The 21,579-nt window shown below is 40.6% G+C and overlaps 1 protein-coding gene across 1 annotated transcript in view; it reads right to left on the bottom strand.

The window, feature by feature from the left end:
• The window catches only part of atf6 (activating transcription factor 6), a 46,634-nt gene that overhangs the window by 14,772 nt on the left and 10,283 nt on the right, over positions 1-21,579 (bottom strand). The window contains exons 8-14 of the mRNA XM_061238229.1: positions 11,828-12,013; positions 11,503-11,594; positions 9,200-9,340; positions 7,538-7,645; positions 6,981-7,080; positions 2,026-2,093; positions 1,062-1,173 (exon numbers count right to left, since the gene is read on the bottom strand). Of these exons, the coding sequence (XP_061094213.1) occupies positions 1,062-1,173; positions 2,026-2,093; positions 6,981-7,080; positions 7,538-7,645; positions 9,200-9,340; positions 11,503-11,594; positions 11,828-12,013 (807 nt within the window). The remainder of the gene's footprint in view (positions 1-1,061; positions 1,174-2,025; positions 2,094-6,980; positions 7,081-7,537; positions 7,646-9,199; positions 9,341-11,502; positions 11,595-11,827; positions 12,014-21,579) is intronic.

The raw sequence follows: 21,579 nt of genomic DNA, 5'->3' as shown, positions 1-21,579 counted from the left end.
ATTAAAGCGTAAATTGGATAGAGTTAATTTGTTATCCCCGATTTCAGGAGTTTACATAGTGCTGAAGACAACAGTAAATCTGAACAGGAATCTGCATTACTTATATTGAATGTTTCACCTTTTGATAATTCTGTACAATATTAATATGCCGCAGTGCATACAATATTACATTATTCAGCAGTATGACCGTATGACCGTATTTGTGCTCAACTTACAACTCTTACCTAGCCCGTTTTGATTTGGCTGCTAATTGGATTTTGCAAGCTTTTGGAAGCAAAATGAATTAATTCCTAATAACTTCTTTAATCTGTACTAGCAAACTGGAAACATAATATAAAGGAACCATGAAGCCCATCTGCTCATGAAGCTATGTTGTCACTTGGACAACATTTGGGTCTGGAATGGTGAATATGGCAATTCAAAGATGGGAATATCAATTAAATACCACATTGCTAGCTCTATTTGGCTGAGCCAAAAGCTGCAGTTAATCTCTACATAAACGGAACAACAATGCGGGAGTCTGAAATAACTGAAATGCATCTTAAATTGACGTAGTTTTTCTGTGGAGTGTTTGTCAAGAATCCATCCATCCATCCATTATCTGAACCCGCTTATCCTGAACAGGGTCGCAGGGGGGCTGGAGCCTATCCCAGCATACATTGGGCGAAAGGCAGGAATACACCCTGGACAGGTCGCCAGTCCATCTCAGGGCTCACACACTCACACACTCACACACTCACACACTCACACACTCACACACTCACACACTCATACCTATGGGCAATTTAGACTCTCCAATCAGCCTAACCTGCATGTCTTTGGACTGTGGGAGGAAACTGGAGTACCCGGAGGAAACCCACACAGACACGGGGAGAACATGCAAACTCCGCACAGAGAGGCCCCGGCCGACGGGGATTCGAACCCAGGACCTCCTTGCTGTGAGGCAGCAGTGCTACCCACTGCACCATCCGTGCCGCCGTTTGTCAAGAATGCCTACCACAAATCACTGTATAGTCTGATTCTGCACACAAATAAACTTAGTGCCTACAAGCTCTGCTCACCCTGCGAAAGGAAACAACGTAGAAGGTGTCCCCCCGACGGTGGATCTCCTCGAAGAAGTCGTAGTGACTGCGGTGTGGGGCGTAGTAGACCTGAAGTTCACTACCCTGACTCCTTGGGGAGAAGAGGAAATGGCTGTCAATAACCAAGCCACAATGGTCAAAACCCTTTAAAATCAACTGATACCAATTTATATCATGCCTGATCAGAAAGATGTGGAAATTACAAAGATCTTCTTCCTATCTACGAGTTCAATGCTGTGAAATGATCTGTAAGCTGTGAAACTTAGCAAATTAACATTTTCAATTAAAGGAAAAAATATATGTACAACATTATTTTACTACTAATTGATTAATTGCATGGATACTATGGTCCTGTTACTTCACACTGCATTTGAGCCATTTAAAAAGGTGGCACAATATCCCTTCCTATCTATCCTCTCCATTAAAACACAAAACACTATCGGCAGAGCTAAATGCCGACTGTAGCCAGAGGGAAATAATGAGGAGGAATACAATGTCGCAGGACCACAAGCAAGCCAGAGCAGGGGTCTAGAGCATTACTGGCACTCAGAAGAAGTGTCTGTTCACCCAAAAGCAAAAAGGGCACCATTTTGGGTTTACAGCAGGATTAAAACATAGAAGTGTTGGCAGGGTCCATTGCCCGAGGCACATAATTGAGGCCAGGAGCAAATGAAATCCACGCAAACACAGATTTTGGGGCGGACCAGAGCACAGCACACCTACAGGCATTGTAAGAATATGGAAGGTTAAAAACAAACTATATGAAACCCAAATATCAACAGTCATTGATATACACACCTATAACAGCAAGGCACATGAGACATACTTTGCCTGGAAGACATTACTGCGGGGCTTGAATAAGAACATACATTGATTTCATTTATTTATGCACTGGTTTGTTTGCGTGTATGTTTAATGGCATTGGAGCAGGTAGAAGACTCACTTTTCAGACATATCCGTGTACTGAACACTCACGATCTGAGCAACTTCAGCCTTCTCGTCTGGCGATTTCTGTGGAAGAGGAGAGAAGGTTTGGTGAGAACTGAGAATGGCCTGCTCGCAGAATGGAGAGGCGTTACGACCTCTGTCATAAGCGTTTGTATCTGGATGCACAAGTATCTTCATCTTACTTCCGGTTTGCCACAAATTGGCAATTTCCGCTCATTTCTTTTAAAAGGCCACCAATCCTACTGTTCTGGGCAGACCCTTTGCATTTGTGACTGATTAGTGATTGCTTCGACTTGACTTGCGTATGACCGTATTTGTGCTCAACTTACAACTCTTACCTAGCCTGTTTTGATTTGGCTGCTAATTGGATTTTGACCCTTGCCTCCCTTATGACTCTAATTTCTGCCCAGCCCTTTTTGATCTGTTCGCCCCAGTGCCTCACTCATGCTCGACCCTGTTAGCCCACCCTTACTGTGCCTTTGATTTGCCCTTCTGCTTGCCGTATACTGGCTCCGGTAAAGTTAGAGTGTCTCCAGCTGGATTGCATCCTTCCAACGGGACACTTTATTATTTTTCTTTGTTTTCTTTCCTTTATTATTTTTGAAGGCGATCCTGGGAGGAGACTTGATCTCTGTTGGGGGTTGGCTACATGCCACTTTGAGCCTGGTAAGCTTTTGAAGACTTGCCAAAGTTTATTGAGATTGGTTTAGGCAGACAGGACCAGAGTTACTCGTCGGTCTGCAGTGTTTGTTTCATTCCCCCCTCCCCATTCTACACTCCATCTCCCTATCCTTTACCCTGCCACGGCCTGACCCAAGACCTGGGTCGTAACAAGAGGACAGACTCACACTATGCAAATCTGTTATTAATGTATCACTTTCCAGCAAAAGGCAACCAACGGAGCAGCAGATTCAGAATAAAAATGAATTTAAATCTGCCAGTCTTATCCAAAGAAAAATAAGTGTGTTTTATAAAATATGCTTTGAATTCCACTTTAGCACATGTGGTCATAGAAATCTAATTTGAAAAAAGAACACATGCAGATCAACTGTCTTACTTTCATTGCATTGTGAATTCTATGAAACTGACAATGGGCATCACAGATCAGAAAAAAAACCTCTGCTCTCAGCATGTGTGACAGAAGGACAGCTGAACACACATTGCAAGGCCAACTTCCAAAAATCTTGCTTGCATATGCGACTGATGGAATCATTATCCCACACGTCTTGTAATATGCTTAATGTAGGCTTCCAGTGCACTGTTTTGGCTGGCTGGGTGAGAAAGTAGTCATACTCAAGTGGTCAGCTCAGAATGACGTCATAATATGTGAGCAGAGAGCTAGGGTTGTGCTCTCACTTTGCAGGGCTCTTGGGCTTGAAAAAGAAAAAAACATGTTCTCAATGGCCCTCCCCATGATTAAAGAACAGATGGGGAACATGGAACAGACTATTATTTTTTCTATACATAAAACTGAATATTCTTAGGGAATCAAGACAATAACTACTGAAAAACTGTCATAATGGCCAGACCATACACCATCCTTGGCGAGCTCTGAATAATGAGGGATCGGATCGGGAGAAAAGGAACTGGTCCCTGGAAAACGTCATCCCAATCCACAGCTGGAGATGAGGAAGCAAACTGCAAACTGTTTGATCCACCTGTTCCCCAGTCCACAAGGGCTTACATCCTCTCACAAACACATTACTCAAATCAGCAGAAATGTGTGATGGAGTGAGACCTTTCAGAACATCTCCTCTGCAATGAGGAGAGCCAAATGGAATCTTCCCCTAAGAGCGCAGAGCTTCAAAATCAACAGTTCAAAGGGAGAAGGTGTAATAGAGCTAATTGTCAGAGAGGGGCAATAACGGAGTCACACACCAATCAGCCGTAAAGTCCCAGAGTACACTCCAATCTACACATATACCATGAGCAATAATGACAGGAAACGTTCAGACTGCCTTCAATGTAACACCTGCTACAGCTATAAACATCTGCTGACGAATCTTCCCCCTAGTTAAAAGCACTTTTCCCAGGGTCTTCCCAGCAGAATAGCAAGCCTGTGAGATGAACTCAAGCACCATCTGGGAAAATGGCCATCAATGTTGACTTGACCCAACAAATTCATCATTATTTATTATATTAAGTTCAAAAATAATCCAGAACAACAGTTTTTGGTGCAGTGCATGGTTGCCATATGTGGTGCGGAGTAGGAGCGTATCTCGATGCTAAACTTGGGTAACAGCTAGCTCTCACAAACAAGTCATTTTTCAAAACGGTGTGTTTATGTAAGCCAATCAACAATAATGTGGACTAATGCTCACACCAAAGCATTCTCATTGACCGATACTACAAACATTTGAAATATACATTCATATTTGGAAGGAAGTTGTTAGTTATGAAAGATGTACATGCGTGTGTTCTTGTCTAATGGTAAAGCAAAAAAAAAAAAAAAAAAGACTCAAATGAGGTTTCAATCAAAATATTCAAGCAGTCTGCATTTTAAAATGCACCGAACATTTTAAAATTCACTTCATTTTAGCTGGTTTGTGTTGTTAAGAAAACAGAACACTAGACTGAAACAATGGCCAGTTACCCACATAATAAAGGCAGATGACTCCGTTTTGTTTCTGTTGATGCTCAATTAACAGTTAACATTTCCAATAACAATACGTTTGAAAGGGTCATGAGATGTTTACGGTTGAAATGTGTTACAAATGCATCTCTATAATAACTATAACAATCCAATTAAATTATTTGTTACATTTTTATTAGAATATTAAATAAACCACTGTTACACTTCCACTTCCAGCAAATGCCCCCCCACATCACCCCATGAAGTTGTGAGTTTGAAGTTCTGAAGTTGTGAGTTTAATTTAGACCAGGGAAAGCCCCGCCACAGACTGTAGGAAGTCTGGAATTTCAGGCTTTCAACAAGCTTTCTCTCAGCCTGTGTTTATCATTTTTTCACTACACATTACTGACAAACACTGCATAAGCCCAGAGTCCTGAGACCAGTGGGAACAGTCAATGATGACAACATTTTCTTTGAACCTACTTTGTGTGTGTGTGTGTGTGTGTGTGTGTGTATGCACATCTATGGCTGTCTGGATTTTAACAATTTCATGGGACAAAAATTAAGAGAGTTCACAATGTTGGTCTGAATCTGAAGAAAGATGGACTACATCAAAAACCTGCGGGGTCTAAAGCATAGAGCGGAAGATACAAACACCCCTTGGCAGCATACAAAAAAAAGATTTTTTTTTTAAACCTACTGAGATGCTCGTCACTGCTAAGCTGAAATATGGAATAACGTTTGGAATAACTTCCCATTGGCACATAAGTAGTGCAAATACAGTATATGCCAGCACTGAGAAAACCAAAAAATGCTTACTCTACTGAATCTAGAGACAAAATTATGCACCGAAAGCTCTGTTGAAAAAAAAATCTGTTGAAGCTGGTCTTCAAACTGTTATCCAAACATTTATCATAAACAATAAGGTTTCAGCTGTCCATTTATATCTAGGAAAGACCACCAATGTATTTTATTACCACTACAAACCAGTTCACCTCATTCTAAATATAGTGTTCATTTAGTATTCAGAGGCCAGTCAAATGCAAACACAAGGACAGACTCTTTTCCCTGCTGCCCCTGAGAATACTACAGACATGCAGTGCCTGTTCATAAACTCAATCTAAAAACAGGGCAATGCAAAGTGTTTACATCTGCTCGTTAAAAGGTTTTGCCTTTGAGCTCAAAGGCCACTTAATTCCAGTGAAACAAAATATACGAAGCAAGCATGGCCAAAGACCCTACTGGAGTTGCTATTCAATCCAACTTGGCCACCCTATTTCTGACAAACGCCTTGAAGCTTAAGGGGCCCTATGCTGACATGATCCACTTGGGACCAAATGACTCCCCAAATGACTGACTTCCTTCAGAGAACAGGATACCAGCAGCCTTGAGGGCAGGAACTGCATCAGAGATCAAAGCATTTCCTGTGCAAAGCTCCTGAAGCTCTTAAAACATGGATTCCCAATCTAGGGCAACCTATAAGAGGTGGATTTCAGTTTGGTAGCACCTTGAAACACGATGATGGGAGATCTTTCTACACAGATGTGGAATACTTTGGCATGTGCTTCAGTCTCGTGTGATTGCTGAAACACATTAGTTTTAAAACAGCATATTCCTCGATCATTGGTTTCCATTTGCCTCCACAACAACTATGACAAATGATAGTATTCATGAAAACTAAATACCTCCAAAATACTAAATGCAAAAAAGAGGGGGAAAAACTACCAAAAAAACTACCAAATTACCTACTGTCACTCATGGAGATCCTTTAATAACAGATCGTGTTTTACAGCCCCCTAACTGACATAGACAAATCTTCTCTTTCACCGGACACATTCTTCAGCTGAAACTCAATAGAGCCAAGAGGAGAGCTCTCCATGACAAATTAGATTAATCTATATCAGCAAAATATTCTATGGCAGCCCCATTAGCATCAATCTGTCAGTGTCGCGGCAGACACTGAAAGCTTTCAGATGATTCCAGGCAGCTGAAACAAAGCAGGAGAATCTAAAGGCAAAAATGTTTTTCACCGGCTGTTTATACTTTCCCAGGGCAGCTGGATCACTTTCAAACTCGCAGACAGCTATCCGCACGCTGTCCATGCATTGTCAGGCTAAATGTAAACAGACTTTGAAATCTATTTAGAGACACCAAGCAGTGCCAAGACCCAAAGAGCTTAATACACTTAGTAAGTATCATTCAATAAACATAAAGAACCCTGCGAGAAGCCAAAACACTTCAACAGTGTAGAAACTTTGTGAGTAGCATGGACTTGGTGGTGCTTCACAGTGGCTTTTCCAGCACAAACGAAGGTGTGAGGAGCAGTCGAGGCAGAGCCTTGTTCTGAACGAGTCCTTCGGTTGTTTTCACCAGCTTACCAGGATTGTTTTGATTTTGGGCTGGCTGTTGGTCATCCGTCTGGTCTTCGTCCTCTCCACTTCGTGCCGATGGACCCACCCCCGCAGCTCATGGGCCATCCTGCAGTGGACAAGAGCAGTCACTCAAACAGACTGTGCAGTGCACAAAGTATTATTGAGGTCTCACTGGTGACTAGTTCTTGTGAAGGGGAGATTATTGTAAATGAAAGCTAATACAAATAAAACATTTTTTATAAAGATAGACTGAAATGAATTTGCTTAATGGACAACAACATTAAAGTGATTAGATACGAAGGAATTAACTGATGTTGCTCCAAAAACTCTCCGACTTGTTTTTTCACTTAACTAAGGAAAAATGCACTGGGACAAATGATGGCTTTGATGTAACAAGTAGCCACAAGGCTTTGACATGTTTGTCCTGGCCATATGTGAGCCACCTGAAGAGGAGTGGGCAGTGGTAGAGGAATTATCTAACAAGTGATTGGCCAGCAGGAGGGGAGAGTCAGCACAGATGCTGGGAACAGGTTCAAAGGGAAGTCAATCAAGGGGGTACTGACTTGATAGACTTGGTCCTGTTTATGGAGGGCTGGCATGGTGGTGGGGGCCCAAGGAAGAGGGGCTCCTTCTTTACCACCATCAGGGCCTTCTTCTCTGGGGCCACATATCTGAGAAGAGGGAGAGAGGGAAGAAGAGATTGAGGAATGGAGGGAGAAGAAGCCAAGACAATAAACCCATTGTCTTGAAAGGAGCCACTGTGTGAACCCTGCCTACATTCCTCCTGATCGGTACTGTAGTATTAAATAGTCCAGCATGTTCACAGGACAGGGCAGAACAGAGCGAGTACAGCATCCGTTCAGCAGAGTGATCAAGTGGCTGCTCTAAAGCAATGCCATGCTGCTTATGAGACCTTCTTCTCCAAACTGTGGAACCAGCACCTCCAAGAACAGCTGCTCTCACAGGCTATGTCATGAATGCTAATTTTGCAGGAAGCTGAAAATGCATGGAACCAACAGCTTTTCATTTTAGCAATCATGCTTTTGACATGCAGTCTGGTTAAGTCTGAATCTGTACACATTTAATTTACTTTTATTTAGAACGATAAATGACTTTTAATATTACTTAGTTGCCATCAACTTATTTTAATCGAAAAGCCACCTCTGTGGAAATTACAGGGCTACCTGCTTATAAACTATATTCATGCTGATTTTACCCTGTTATACACAGCCCGGATATGGAGACAATGAACTGTGTTAATTCCCCACATGGATTTGAGAACATCTCAACATACCAGACACATGGGAGGACCATTGAATTCATTACAGCGGACTTGGAGCCAAACACAGTTTCTCCAGAGTCAATACTGGGTCTTAAACTGTATTGTACAGGCCTTTCTCGAAGTAAGCCCAAAATGTAGGGAGTTTCTAGCAGTGACATACACATGGGCCCAGAAGGAGAGGTTGACAACAGCAGAGGTTTAATGGTGTGTGATTTGAGTCTAAATAGGGGGAGTAAATGCAAGCCACAGACTAAACGCTCTGAAAATACTATCACCATGTAACACACAAATATTGGAAACAGATGCATTTGCAACATTGACAGAAACAATGTGGGTGCACTTGCTCCAGTGTGCCGTGTGATTCCCGATCGGGTTTACTCAAAACCATTATTCACTCAGCTTTACACAGAGCTTTTGCGGTCAAATAATGTCACTCTGCCACCAACAGACGTGCACTCCCGGTCAGTAGCAGTATTGCTATGTAAAAATAATAAATGTTATTCATGTACCATAAGAATGAGTGCTCAGATGTCTAAACAGCTTTTCATTAGTAAGGAAACAGACCCCAGTATCAGAATCTGGCAGAATATAGAAGCTGAGCCACGTCTCAGAGTGAAAACAGAGAAGAAACGGACACAGTGTCCCCTCCCACCAGCTTTAGTCAATATGCACGATGGTCTGCTGTGCTCATTTCATTGGGCCTTGTTACGCATTGACCTGTTTAAATGCTATAAATTAAACTGAAAGAGCCACTGATATTTAACATTTGACAAATGATTGTTAAATGACACATAGCTAAGGATATTAATTCAGAACACATTCTAACTGCAGCACACCATAAATCCAAATTACACATGAGAAATAAAATGCGTAGCACGTTTTAAGGACCATTTGGCCTTCCAGTGGGTTGAGCACAGCACACGCACAAGCATCACATAATTACCTGTTAGGGGCTTGGGGAATGGTGGTTTCAGGTGTTTCCCGGCCTATGAGGTTCTCTCCGTCAGGGGAGACGCCCAGCAGATGTCTGCCACTGTTCATGGTCCCGGCTGACAGCTTAGAACTGGAGTTCCCACGCAACAGCCTGGGGGAAACACAAAAAACCTCCAGACCGAATCTCAACCAGCTGCATGCAGTCTAACTCCCACAAAAGCCACGTTCAATAAAGACATATTCAGGAATTGTCAAATCTGGAATAAGGTAAATAGGAGGCACCCTATCACTCAAGCAATTGAAGCAAACTTGTTTTGCCCATATGATTGAACAAAGCAACACAATTTTGAACCAGGCCCAAATATACAATCAGTGAGCAATTTGTTAGGTAGATCTGTACACCAGCCTGATAATGCAAATATTTAATGTGGCAGCAACTAAATGCATAAAATCATGCAGATGTGGTCAATATGTTCAGCTGTTGTTCAGACCAAATGTCAGAATGGGGAAGAAATGTGATCAAAGTGACTTTGACCGTGGAATGATTATTGGTGCCAGACAAGGTGATTTGAATATCTCAGAGACGGCTGATCTCCTGTGATTGTCATGCACCAAAGTCTCTCAAAGAGTTGGCAGAGAATGGTGTGAAAAACAAAAAACATGTGAGCAGCCGTTCCGTGGGTCAGAGAAGGGCCACACGGTTGAAGCTGACAGGAAGGTGACAGTAATGCAAATAACCAAACATTACAACAGTGGTATGCAGAAGAGCATCTCTGAACACAGAACACATCAAACCACTTAAGTGGAGAGGCTACAGCGGCAGAAGACCAATAAGTAAAAAAATAAAATAAAATAAAAAATTAAGCCTAATAAATACCTAATATAAAGTGCTCACTGAGTGAACATGATTAAACTATTGTTTGAGGTGATACCTGTCCTTCCAAATATTGTAGATATCAAGTCTGGTGACAATACAAGTATTATATATGAAATATATGGGCCTCCAACAGATTTAAAAAGAGCTCAGGAAAGTGTCAAAGTATGCAAATCCAAGGATAAACTTGCAAAAGCTTACAAACTGACATGGGGTCCTGAACTACCCTGAACTATTATCAAACTAATATTATTTTAAAAAACATTCACAGGGCACAGTTGACTTGAGTGTAGTTCAGCAGTACCAGTGAAACACACCCACAATGACTTGATTAGAAAAATGAATGTATTTCTACAGCTTGAAAGTAAAGCTGCACATTTTGAGTCCTTCAAAGACTGAGAGCATGGAAAAGTCAAAGCTGCACTGCTCTCATCCAACTTTCCAGTCCTGCGCTTAATCAGCTCCATTTGAGTCAAGCCTGGCTTCCATTAAAATTAAAAGCCAATCAAACAGCATGCTGGGGAAATTATTAGACAACTGCAAAATGTATGCACTGTACACAAGCAACAAGTAATATGCAGTAAACTGTCATTAACTAGGTTAATGAAAATAGGTTTTAATTAATTTGCCATCCACATGAACCTACATCCCCAAACATTAGCATAAATGTCTGAAAACAACGAAAGGCGATACCCACACAGCCCACACAAGCTGTTCAGGCATGTACTTCATTGGTGGCTTTAGAGCCTCCCATCCACACCACCAATATTAGCTGTTAGGGAATGTTCATTCATGTAGACAGAGAACTCACAACAACAACAAAAATAAAATAAAAAATAAATAAATAAAACCTTGGTTGCATAGCACATAATTTTGACAGAATACATTCACACTGACTGAACTATCATTTGGAGATCAACAGAACAAAACTTAGTGCTTGACATTTGTCCATTACATCAAATTAAAAATGTATCGTGCTGCAATTACATGTAAGACTCACTTTAGAAATGTCATGATTAACTCCATCTGAGGAGCAACGACAGCGTCAAAGAATACACTTCCCCTTCATCGCTAGGTGCTACCTGGACTATGGTCTGTTGAAGACACAACAGTTAGCCCATTTGGTCTACAGTCACCGAAAATGGATTGAAAATTAGCATCATCACCGCAAGGTACCTGTAAGATTTGCGGGCTTTTTTTACATTGAGAAGTAAAATGTAGCGGTCACAGAGTTTCTGCTTATTATTCAATGCCTCTTAGTGCCTAATCTGACTTATCCAATCTCTGCCTAATGACCTTGGTCCAATTGTGCGGACAATGAATTCAGCATTCAGCACTGCTAAGAGGAGATTCATGCAAGCAGGAAACAATTTGCATTAGTGACCCCTAAGGTCACTAATCCAGACAGTTCTCTGTTAACACATGACTTTTCTAATTACCTCAGTGGGCCAGCATTCATCATGAGGAACACCAGGACCACCAGGAGGCACACAGTTCTCCTTTTGGGGGCTGTAGCTTTCAGAACACCGTTCTAGAAGGTTAAAAAAGGGAGACAATCCATCACATTGATTGATTTCTGTTTGAGACTGGCTGTCAAATGAACATTCTACAGACCACTCTCTTAGATTTTGGTCAACATTTACATCCTATACATTAACTCGTACGTCAACCACATGAATTAAGGAGAAACTCCGAAAAACAACTGACAGATCTCAGGCCCGTGTTTACAGAGCAGTGTCGTGCTGTTGGGTCAGTATTCCTTACCTCCGTCACCAGACCCTCCAGCTGCTTCTTTAGCGAGCCGTTCTCACACTTAAGCTTTTCGTTCTCAGACAGCGCCACCTTCAGCCTGGCCTCCAGGGTCAGCAAGTATTCCTTCTTCTTCTTCCGGGACTGCGAAGCTGACTCGCGGTTCTTTATCATGCGCTGCTGCCTCTGCTCAACGTTTGTCTGGAAGAACAAGGGCTTTTTAAGGATTTATGAAGGTCCTTGCGCAATGGTTATGCATGCAGAACAAGGACTGGTTCATGTTTTCTGCTTAGAGTCTAAGCTGGCGTCATAAACAAGGAGGGACTGAAGAATTGGGAGAGAATCTGCGAAAGATAAAAGAGTGAAAGACAGATAGAGATAGGGTGACAGAGATAAGAGAGCAGAGGAAAAGTACACAAGAACACATGAACTCAACATTTCTGGGAAACCACAATGTATACACATTTTACTTAATCTGGATTGATTCAGTAGTATTCTCCTATCGACTGCTTTTGGTTGGCCAACATCTCTGAATCATCCATAAAGTGGCAATCTACAATTTTTTATATGAACAAATACCATATTTGAGACATAATCCCACTGGCATTTCTCTAATTGAAACCCTTTGCTTTCTTTAATTTCATTTTTATAGTTTTTATATAAACTCCCACCCTGTATGTAAATGTACACAGGGAAACCAGCACCATGGAATGGGTGAAACAAGTGAGTACGGAGAAGCGTAGATTGAATGGCACAAACGTCTGGCAGTAACGCAGGACAGTTTGAGCGGCATAAACACAAGAGAAGGTGTTTGAGCACAGTTGTCTTTGTTTGAAGTAACTTTACAACAATAATTGAAAGTCGTAAAGTGAAAACGTGTGAGATAGCTTTATGTCGCGAGGAACTATGGGAATTAAAACATATAATGGACCCGTTATGATCATCATGGGTTTGCACTAAATCCACCAAAACCAAGGAAATCATAGGTTGCCACTTTAATATAGGAAATGCGCATGTTGGCGTGTATCAAGTTCTGGCAACATCAGTGAGGTTGTGCTTATATTTTTGGTTGCAAATGAAATTGGCATTGGTCCGGCTTCATATCATTCTCCATCAAAATTACTGACATTACTTAATCAAAGCAACCCTGTAAATGTTCTTCTTTTTTCACATACGGAAACAACAACACAATCAATTATTGAACCTCACTTACCAGCATACACAATAATGTGGAGAGCAGAACAAATGTGGCAAAACAAATTTGGACATGGTATTAGAAGCTGGATCATTATGCCTAAGAATCGGAATTATCAGCATCTAAAAAAGCACAATGACTGCAGCTCTTGGCCTCTACTAGTATAACTGTGATGAGGTAAATTGAGGGATTAGCCCAAATCTGGGAAAATCCAGGCCACATTCTCTGGCACCTCAGTACCACCCACTTCCCACAGATGTTGCATGTTGGCATCCATAGCAGCATGTCCAGCTGCACCTTAATAGGTAGGGCTTATGAGGTAGGGAGTATGGCACTCCGTAACAGATGCACATCCATAGAGATTCAGGGCTAATAATAGTGACAACATGGCATGTCTAAATGCCTATTATTTTATCATTTTCAAATTACTTTTACACCTTGACCTGAGACAGGAAAGAATTTCATTTTAAAAATACCAAAGACAAAATTAAAATCTCAGAGTTAACAAACTAAACTAACTAGACATGCCAGTATCAATATCCTATAGAGTCATTCCACACCAAGTCAACCAATAGCTCCCACCATATGTTCTCTGATTTAACTCTAAATGGGCATACACATTGTTTTAAATGAGTTCTGAAAGACTTCTTGAATTTTAAATATTGAGTTTTGCCTCTTTAAAAAACATAAATAATAGCAAAAAATACACTCTCAAATGAGCATTTCATTATAGAGCATTTTCAATAGCACGTAAATCATGTTCTAATAAAGATATAATCAGATAGTGGGTGAAGATTTTCAAGCTGTCCTTTTAAGACTGAAATTTACACCTAGAGACAGCCCTACTATAACTTTATAAAATATAATATCGCTTCCAAATTGGAGATTATGAGGTGGGAGGTTTTTCTAAAATTGCCCGTTTTCACATGGAATGACTCTAAAGTAACTTATCAGTCACCAGAGGAATGGAGTGACGAGAATAATAGACAGACTCACTGCTTGCACAATGTAACTGTTTTACAATTTTACAAGCCAATGATTACAACTTTACAGGCCAATGATATGTGTGCACAGTGCGCACAGGCTTGCTTGAGTGAAATTAAGGAACGGAGGGAGTGTCAGCAGGAAGACATCGGCGCCTTGTGTGAAACAAAGACTTCTTTTGAAGTACCAGAGACAACAACCCAAAGCAAGGACCTGGCACACTACACCAATGAATAACACTCACAGACTGAGGCACAGTGAAGACAAAAGGGAGAGGAAAGGCAATGTTCTGATTATCTTTGTGGGTCGTGTGCACTTCAGATCTTATATTGTCTTTGAACTGTGCAAACTATTTTCTGCATCTCTTTATATTCACGCTCTAACAAAGCCACCATGCTGTACACAAACACACAATATATACATGGATGTGGGGGGGGACAAAAAACTCAAAACAAACTACAAACACTGAAAAAGTGAAGCAATCTGATTTAACATGTTAGCCAAAACCCAATAGTGCGGCACAAGTATACATTTCCTCTCAGTCCTGGGGGACCTCATAAAAACATATATTTTTAGCTTTGAAAGAGTTGGCCCATAGATTTCAAAAGTTTAGCCATTTTTCTTTATTATTTTCGGTATTGTGGATAAATGACTTTTTCATCCAAGGTAAGGCTTTCCATAGGCCCTAAGCTTTGCAGACAAACTGTAAATGATTTATTTCTATATCTCCATCAGTTGAACCCTCCGGCTTCCGTGAAGTCCGGCATTAGCCATGTTTAGAGGCCTATGTGTAAGAAGAGTTTTAAAGCATGCAATAGCCCTAGTGATCACTGGGATTCTGAGCACAGTGTTTAATTCTGTCTCCTAGAAACCTTTTCTGGGAGCCCTGCCATTGTGAGGTCCTGGGAACAAGAAGACTGTTTAGTTACCATACTCTAGAGGTTTTACGGGCGCTGGGGTCCGGTAATGGGAAAGTGGCACCTTGTGAAATTACAGAAAAACATCCCACACTCCACTCTAACAGCCCCAATAGAGTCAGCAAAAAAAACATCCCACACTCCACTCTAACAGCCCCAATAGAGTCAGCAAAAAAAACATCCCACACTCCACTCTAGCAGCCCCAATAGAGTCAGCAAAAAAAACATCCCACACTCCACTCTAACAGCCTCAATAGAGTCAGCAAAAAACATCCCACACTCCACTCTAACAGCCTCAATAGAGTCAGCAAAAAAAATATCCCACACTCCACTCTAACAGCCCCAATAGTCAGCAAAAAAACATCCCACACTCCACTCTAACAGCCCCAATAGAGTCAGCAAAAAAAACATCCCACACTCCACTCTAACAGACCCAATAGAGTCAGCAAACAAACATCCCACACTCCACTGTAACAGCCTCAATAGTCAGCAAAAAAACATCCCACACTCCACTCTAACAGCCTCAATAGAGTAAGCAAAAAAACAACCCACACTCCACTCTAACAGCCCCAACAGAGTCAGCAAAAAAACATCACAATACAGCCTCAAGGCCGTTCGCCTGATGAGCAGACAAACAGGCTCTCAGCTCCCTCTCTCTACATCTACTCATTAGCACTGTCTTTTACTGCACTCACACGGTAAGTTCCAGTATGGCTTGATTCTATGCAATGGCAATTGACTTAATGACATAAAAAAATAGGATTTATGTCATACAATTGCTTTTGCAAAATATTTCAAATTGCTTTTGCAAAAGAGCTTTTACTTCTATAAAGCGGTCACTGTACTATGCACCAGTTTGGCCCATTATGCTAGAGCAGCACTATTCTACACCCTCCAGATTGCCTTCCTATACCACTCACCCATTACTGTTGGTTCTCTACAAATTCCTCAAAAGTAAGACTCTTCACCACCTGCTGAATCTAACTGCATTTTACATCCCCACTGGTGTGCTTTGGTGACACAGATCCAGCCCACACAAAACTGCAGCTGGGTTTCTGGAGATTAATCCTGTAAACTGAATCGATCAAGCAGCCTTGCAGAGCTCTCCAATGAAATTGTACCAAAACTTCAGTGTGCAAATAATTGTATTTAAGATTATTATTTCAAGACCTAGAACAAGCTTCAAGATGTGCGCATTTCACAAGATAATTTCTGCATTTGGCAAGAGCTCCATTCACTGCATTGAGAAGTGATATCCCACAGTTTTTAACAAGTTTTAACGAGTGTAGCCAATGAAGTACAGCAATATCTAGAAGACAGCACATAAAATAATAATCAACTGGTGTTTGGACCAGCCCATTTTAGCCAATCCAATCCAATTCCAATACCTCAATACACCACCAATGTGTCATAGACTGACATAGCACATTCAATTCAAGTACCTCCAGGCTTACTCCTTTAAAATTGCACAAGCCACTATTACAACTATTCCATGACCACAAGTAATTATGGTTAGCGGTCATCCATTCAGAATGCAAACTAGATACCTGTGTAAATAATAAATGATATTACAGATATTTGTGGATGAATACCCAGCAAAACCGTTAAACAACCTTTTCATTCCATGGCATCCATTTAACTTTTTATCACTTTCCCATAAATACAGTTAGGTCCGGAAATATTTGGACAGTGACACAATTTTCATAATTCTGGCCCTGTACGCTACCACAATGGATTTGAAATTAAATAATCGAGATGCAATTGAAGTGCAGACTTTCAGCTTTAATTTGAGGGTATTTACATCAAAGTTGAAGGAAGGGTTTAGGAATTGCAACAATTTTCATACATAGTCCCTTCATTTCAAGGGACCTAAAGTAATTGGACAAATGAATATAATCATAAATAAAATGTTCATTCTTAATACTTTGTTGAGAATCCTTTGCAGGCGATGACTGCCTGAAGTCTGGAACCCATGGACATCACCAAACGTTGGGTTTCCTCCTTTGTGATGCTTTGCCAGGCCTTGACTGCAGCTGTCTTCAGTTGTTGTTTGTTTGCAGGTCTTTCTGCCTTAAGATTTGTCTTAAGCAAGTGGAATGCATGCTCAATCGGATTGAGATCAGGTGATTGACTCGGCCATTGTAGAATATTCCACTTCCTTACCTTGAAAAACTCCTGGGTTGCTTTCGCAGTATGTTTTGGGTCATTGTCCATCTGTACTGTGAAGCGCCGTCCAATCAACTTTGCTGAATTTGGCTGAATGTGAGCAGACAGAATGTTCCTATAGGCTTCAGAATTCATGCGGCTGCTTCCGTCTTCTGTCATATCATCAATAAACACTAGTGACCCAGTGCCATTGGAAGCCATGCATGCCCATGCCATCACTCTGCCTCCACCATGTTTTACAGATGATGTGGTGTGCTTCGGATCATGAGCCGTTCCAAGCCTTCTCCATACTTTTCTCTTCCCATCATTCTGGTACAGGTTGATCTTAGTTTCATCTGTCCAAAGAATGCTGTTCCAGAACTGGGCTGGCTTTTTTAGATGTGTTCTGGCAAACTCTAATCTGGCCTTTCTATTCTTGTGGCTTATGAATGGTTTGCACCTTGTGGTGAACCCTCTGTATTTGCTCTCGTGAAGTCTTCTCTTTATGGTAGACTTGGATAATGATACGCCTACTTCCTGGAGAGTCTTCTTCACTTCACTAGATGTTGTGAAAGGGTTCTTCTTTACCATGGAAAGGATCCTGCGATCATCAACCGCTGTTGTCTTCCGTGGACGTCCGGGCCTTGTTGTGTTGCCGAGTTCACCAGTGCGTTCCTTTTTTCTCAGAATGTACCAAACTGTTGATTTGGCCACTCCTGATGTTTCTGCTATCTCTCTGATGGATTTTTTCTTTTTTCGCAGCCTAAGGATGGCCTGTTTCACTTGCATTGAGAGCTCCTTTGACCGCATGTTGTGGATTCACAGCAACAGCTTCCAAATGAAAATGCCACACCTGAAATCAACTCCAGACCTTTTACCTGCTTAATTGATGATGAAATAACAAGGGAATAGCCCACACCTGCTCATGAAACAGCTTTTGAGTCAATTGTCCAATTACTTTAGGTCCCTTGAAATGAGGGGACTATGTATGAAAATTGCTGCAATTCCTAAACCCTTCCTCCAATTTTGATGTAAATACCGTCAAATTAAAACTGAAAGTCTACTTCAATTGCGTCAAATTGTGTCACTGTCCAAATATTTCCGGACCTAACTGTATTAGGCAGAAAAATCTGAATTCCATATTAATTTTTGCATTTACCTCACCACATTAGCCAATGTTTAAGGTATTTGGCAGAAATCATCTTTTTCACTTGCTCTCACTCTTGACAGTTTATCAATCTAACCTTCATTGGGCATTAGGCCCATTAAGCCAGCCTCTAAATGTTTTATAATAATGTCTTTCTTAAAGCCAAATTTAGATGTAACACATGACAGAAAGTTAAAACTCATCTGTGTAGGATCACTAGACCTTCAGCAGCGATGTTTGTAAGGCGATGGTACAATTGTACTTCTGGCTCTGAGCCTTTTGAATAAACATGTTTCTTGGAAGTCTTTGAGAGACACCAACACAAAAAATCCGTACACAGTTTTAACTAAATCTACTAGGTCTTTTTGGCCAGCTGACGTCAGGAGAATCTGCCCTCTCCCACTGTGATATACTTCATCACATGGCCAGAATGAATCTGCTTCTCTGCCACGTTTGCACAAAGCCTTCACTATGAAGTCTTAAAACAAAGGGCCCTTTCAAATCCACAAGAGGATGCTCTTGAAACATAACAGACAGAGCATATGCTCCAAAAACTGTCAACTGGAAAGAGAAACAAGCCACAAGGAAAAACTCAATTATTATTGAACTTAAATGAATTTGCAAACAGAAAAGCGTTCCAAGGCTGGTTTAATAAAATAAATAAATAAATAAATAAATAAAATAAAAACATATTTACTTACTTCTGAGAATCAACATTAAGGCTTTTTATAGTAAAACTTTATTCAAAGGTCATATGAAACCAACATATATGAGAAGGACCATCAAATGCAGAAAACAAATTGTCTAAGTTATAAAGCAAACATGAAAACTACATTCAATTTACATAATGCTATGGCTCTTGGACTTAATGGTACAATAGGTAAGATTTTTGTGTTCACTGTAAATCCCTTCCTATCATTGAAAAATATGTTGACTTACCCTCTGCCTGTGTTTATAGTCGGGTTTCAAAATATACACTTGACGGGCCGACACTGTACCAAACCACTGTATAACTGTACAATACTTCAAGCTCACTGGTTGAAAATTGCCACAGCCAATGGCGTTTCAACGTCAGCGTGTTTACAGAGGAGGAGGAGGGATAAAGTGCTGTGGTTTGAAAGCTTTGTTGCTGCTATTCATCTGTTGACCATTACAATGACCTATCATACCTTCAACTGACCCTTTGGTAATGTTTATTTAGGTGGATGACCACATTTCTGTGGAACCAAAAATTTATGGTGAAATCGGAATGGAAATTTCCCCAGCAGCTCAGTTCTAATTGAAAACCTATTCATTTACAAAATACAATAAATATCCTGTCCAAAACACTGATTTTACCACAAATTCATACCACTGTAATTCTTGACAAAGGACAGAAAAACATTCCTTCACAAACAGGTCAGCACACATGAGAGATTTTAGCATGCTGAGAAAATGACTTGTGTAAACAAAAAAAGGCCCTTCATAATTGCGTTTTTTTTTTCTTCTTGTTTTTCTTTTCACTTTCTTGGTTTTTTGGACAGTAACTTAGTTATATAATCCTTTCCCAGACCAGTACACTGGTTTCATATATGCTATTACGTTGCAACAATTATGTAAGCCTAGCAGACAAGTAATGAAGGAAAAAACATCAGTCTCTGCAGCTGCCCTTACATCACCCTAGTACAGAGCTGCGGACACACCCCCCCCCCCCCCGTCACTACAGCTTTTCTTCAAAATCACTGCACATGGCCGCTCCACCTCCAGTGAACTGTTGTATCCACGGTAAATACATTTTGCTCTATGAAAACACATGAATCATTTATTTTAAAGGCATTGTTCATCAAATGACTCATGACTCAGCCATTAAACATGGTGTTTCTTGAAAGGCAATTCTATATTTATAGTTGTAAAATAGCTGGTTCTTTATAAATAAATCATTTACGAAATAGCACTTATATAGTTACCTTTACATAACAATCAATTCAAACTAAAATAAAATAAAAAACTTTATATAGAAGATGAAATAATGAAAATGTGCCAGTATAGTCGCAGTGCAGCAAAAATGTAGCAAAAAATCCAAATCCTTTTTCAAATGGAAAGTTAGCTATCAGGTTCTCTCTACAGGAGCTTGCAACCAAACCTGCTCTGAGCAGGTGGGCTGGAAAGATAAAATGTAGAGAAAAATAAAATACAATTCTTCAACAACAGACAATGTCTAATCCCTCCAGACACAATTTCACAGGGAGGGCCAGTGGTCTTTGCACCGATGAGGGAGAAATGTTGCCTGGCACGTGAAATAATAAGAGGCGTGCCCTTTTGTCTTTCCTGTATTATTTCAACAAAATATGAAAGCCAATAGTTTGAGCTGTGCTGAATTTGGAGAGTTAGAGAGTGTTTATATCACACAGACGAGACAACAACTTCCTCACTCCCAGCCACTGGGGTGCACCGTTACTTTATGAGAACATATGAGGGGAATGGAACTGTTTTTTATTAGGACAGTTGGATGATTGCAGACCGTTAAACTGGGAATTCATTGGCTCTGTTTTTTTGACAGATGCCAAAGGGAACATACAGTATTAGTGTTTAAGGTTGTATGATAATCCCTTGCCTAAGAACACTGTTGGACAGGAGAAGACTTTCGACAGGGCACAGTCAACCTACCTCTTCATAAGCACTTTCTGGACAACAGCGTTATGACTGGATGACATTATAATAGTCGGTTCTTGCTTTCATATATTCCCATTGTCAGGGATTCCAAAATGACTAAACATCAAAATAGTACATCATCACATTAACATGGAATGAATACTGATTCTAATATTCTTCAGATAATGGTCTATTGGCCACAAATTGGATGTCAATTAATATATTTATAGGATATTCACAACCAACTTCTCTCAGAACGAGACAGACCTTCATATTTCACAGCTTAAACTCAATCCAGACGGACTGCATTGAACCACTGAATATAAGAAATGGACTATATGAGGCTTGTGGTAGTCCCAGTTATTAATGACAGCAACAATCCAACAAGAAAAATGCTCTGCAGTTCCTGGTTAAGATTATAAATGGGCACCTGTAGATGTTTTAGAAGTTAAATTGCTAGCTTTGGTCCACTCACTGAATCACTGAATCACACACTTCATTAGAGTGGATGAGAAGACCCATATTGTTCAAGTACATCCAACACACCTCAACTCAAGCCCATTTTAACCAGGCAGCACATGACAAATGGAACATTTACATTTGTACATTTTTTGAAACTGGGTAGACAGACAATATTACTGTGCACTGTGCTGTTTATAACCTTCCTGGAAATAATCCATATTTAATCATGTTTTGAAAAGCCACCACTGAAAGCTGAAAATATACCCATTCCCTTGGAAGGAGATTT

The sequence above is a fragment of the Conger conger genome, chromosome 4 (assembly GCF_963514075.1).
Source record: "Conger conger chromosome 4, fConCon1.1, whole genome shotgun sequence".
Classification (NCBI taxonomy): domain Eukaryota; kingdom Metazoa; phylum Chordata; class Actinopteri; order Anguilliformes; family Congridae; genus Conger; species Conger conger.
The sequence above is the reverse complement of the archived record's forward strand: the minus strand, read 5'-3'. Positions and strand labels throughout refer to the sequence as shown.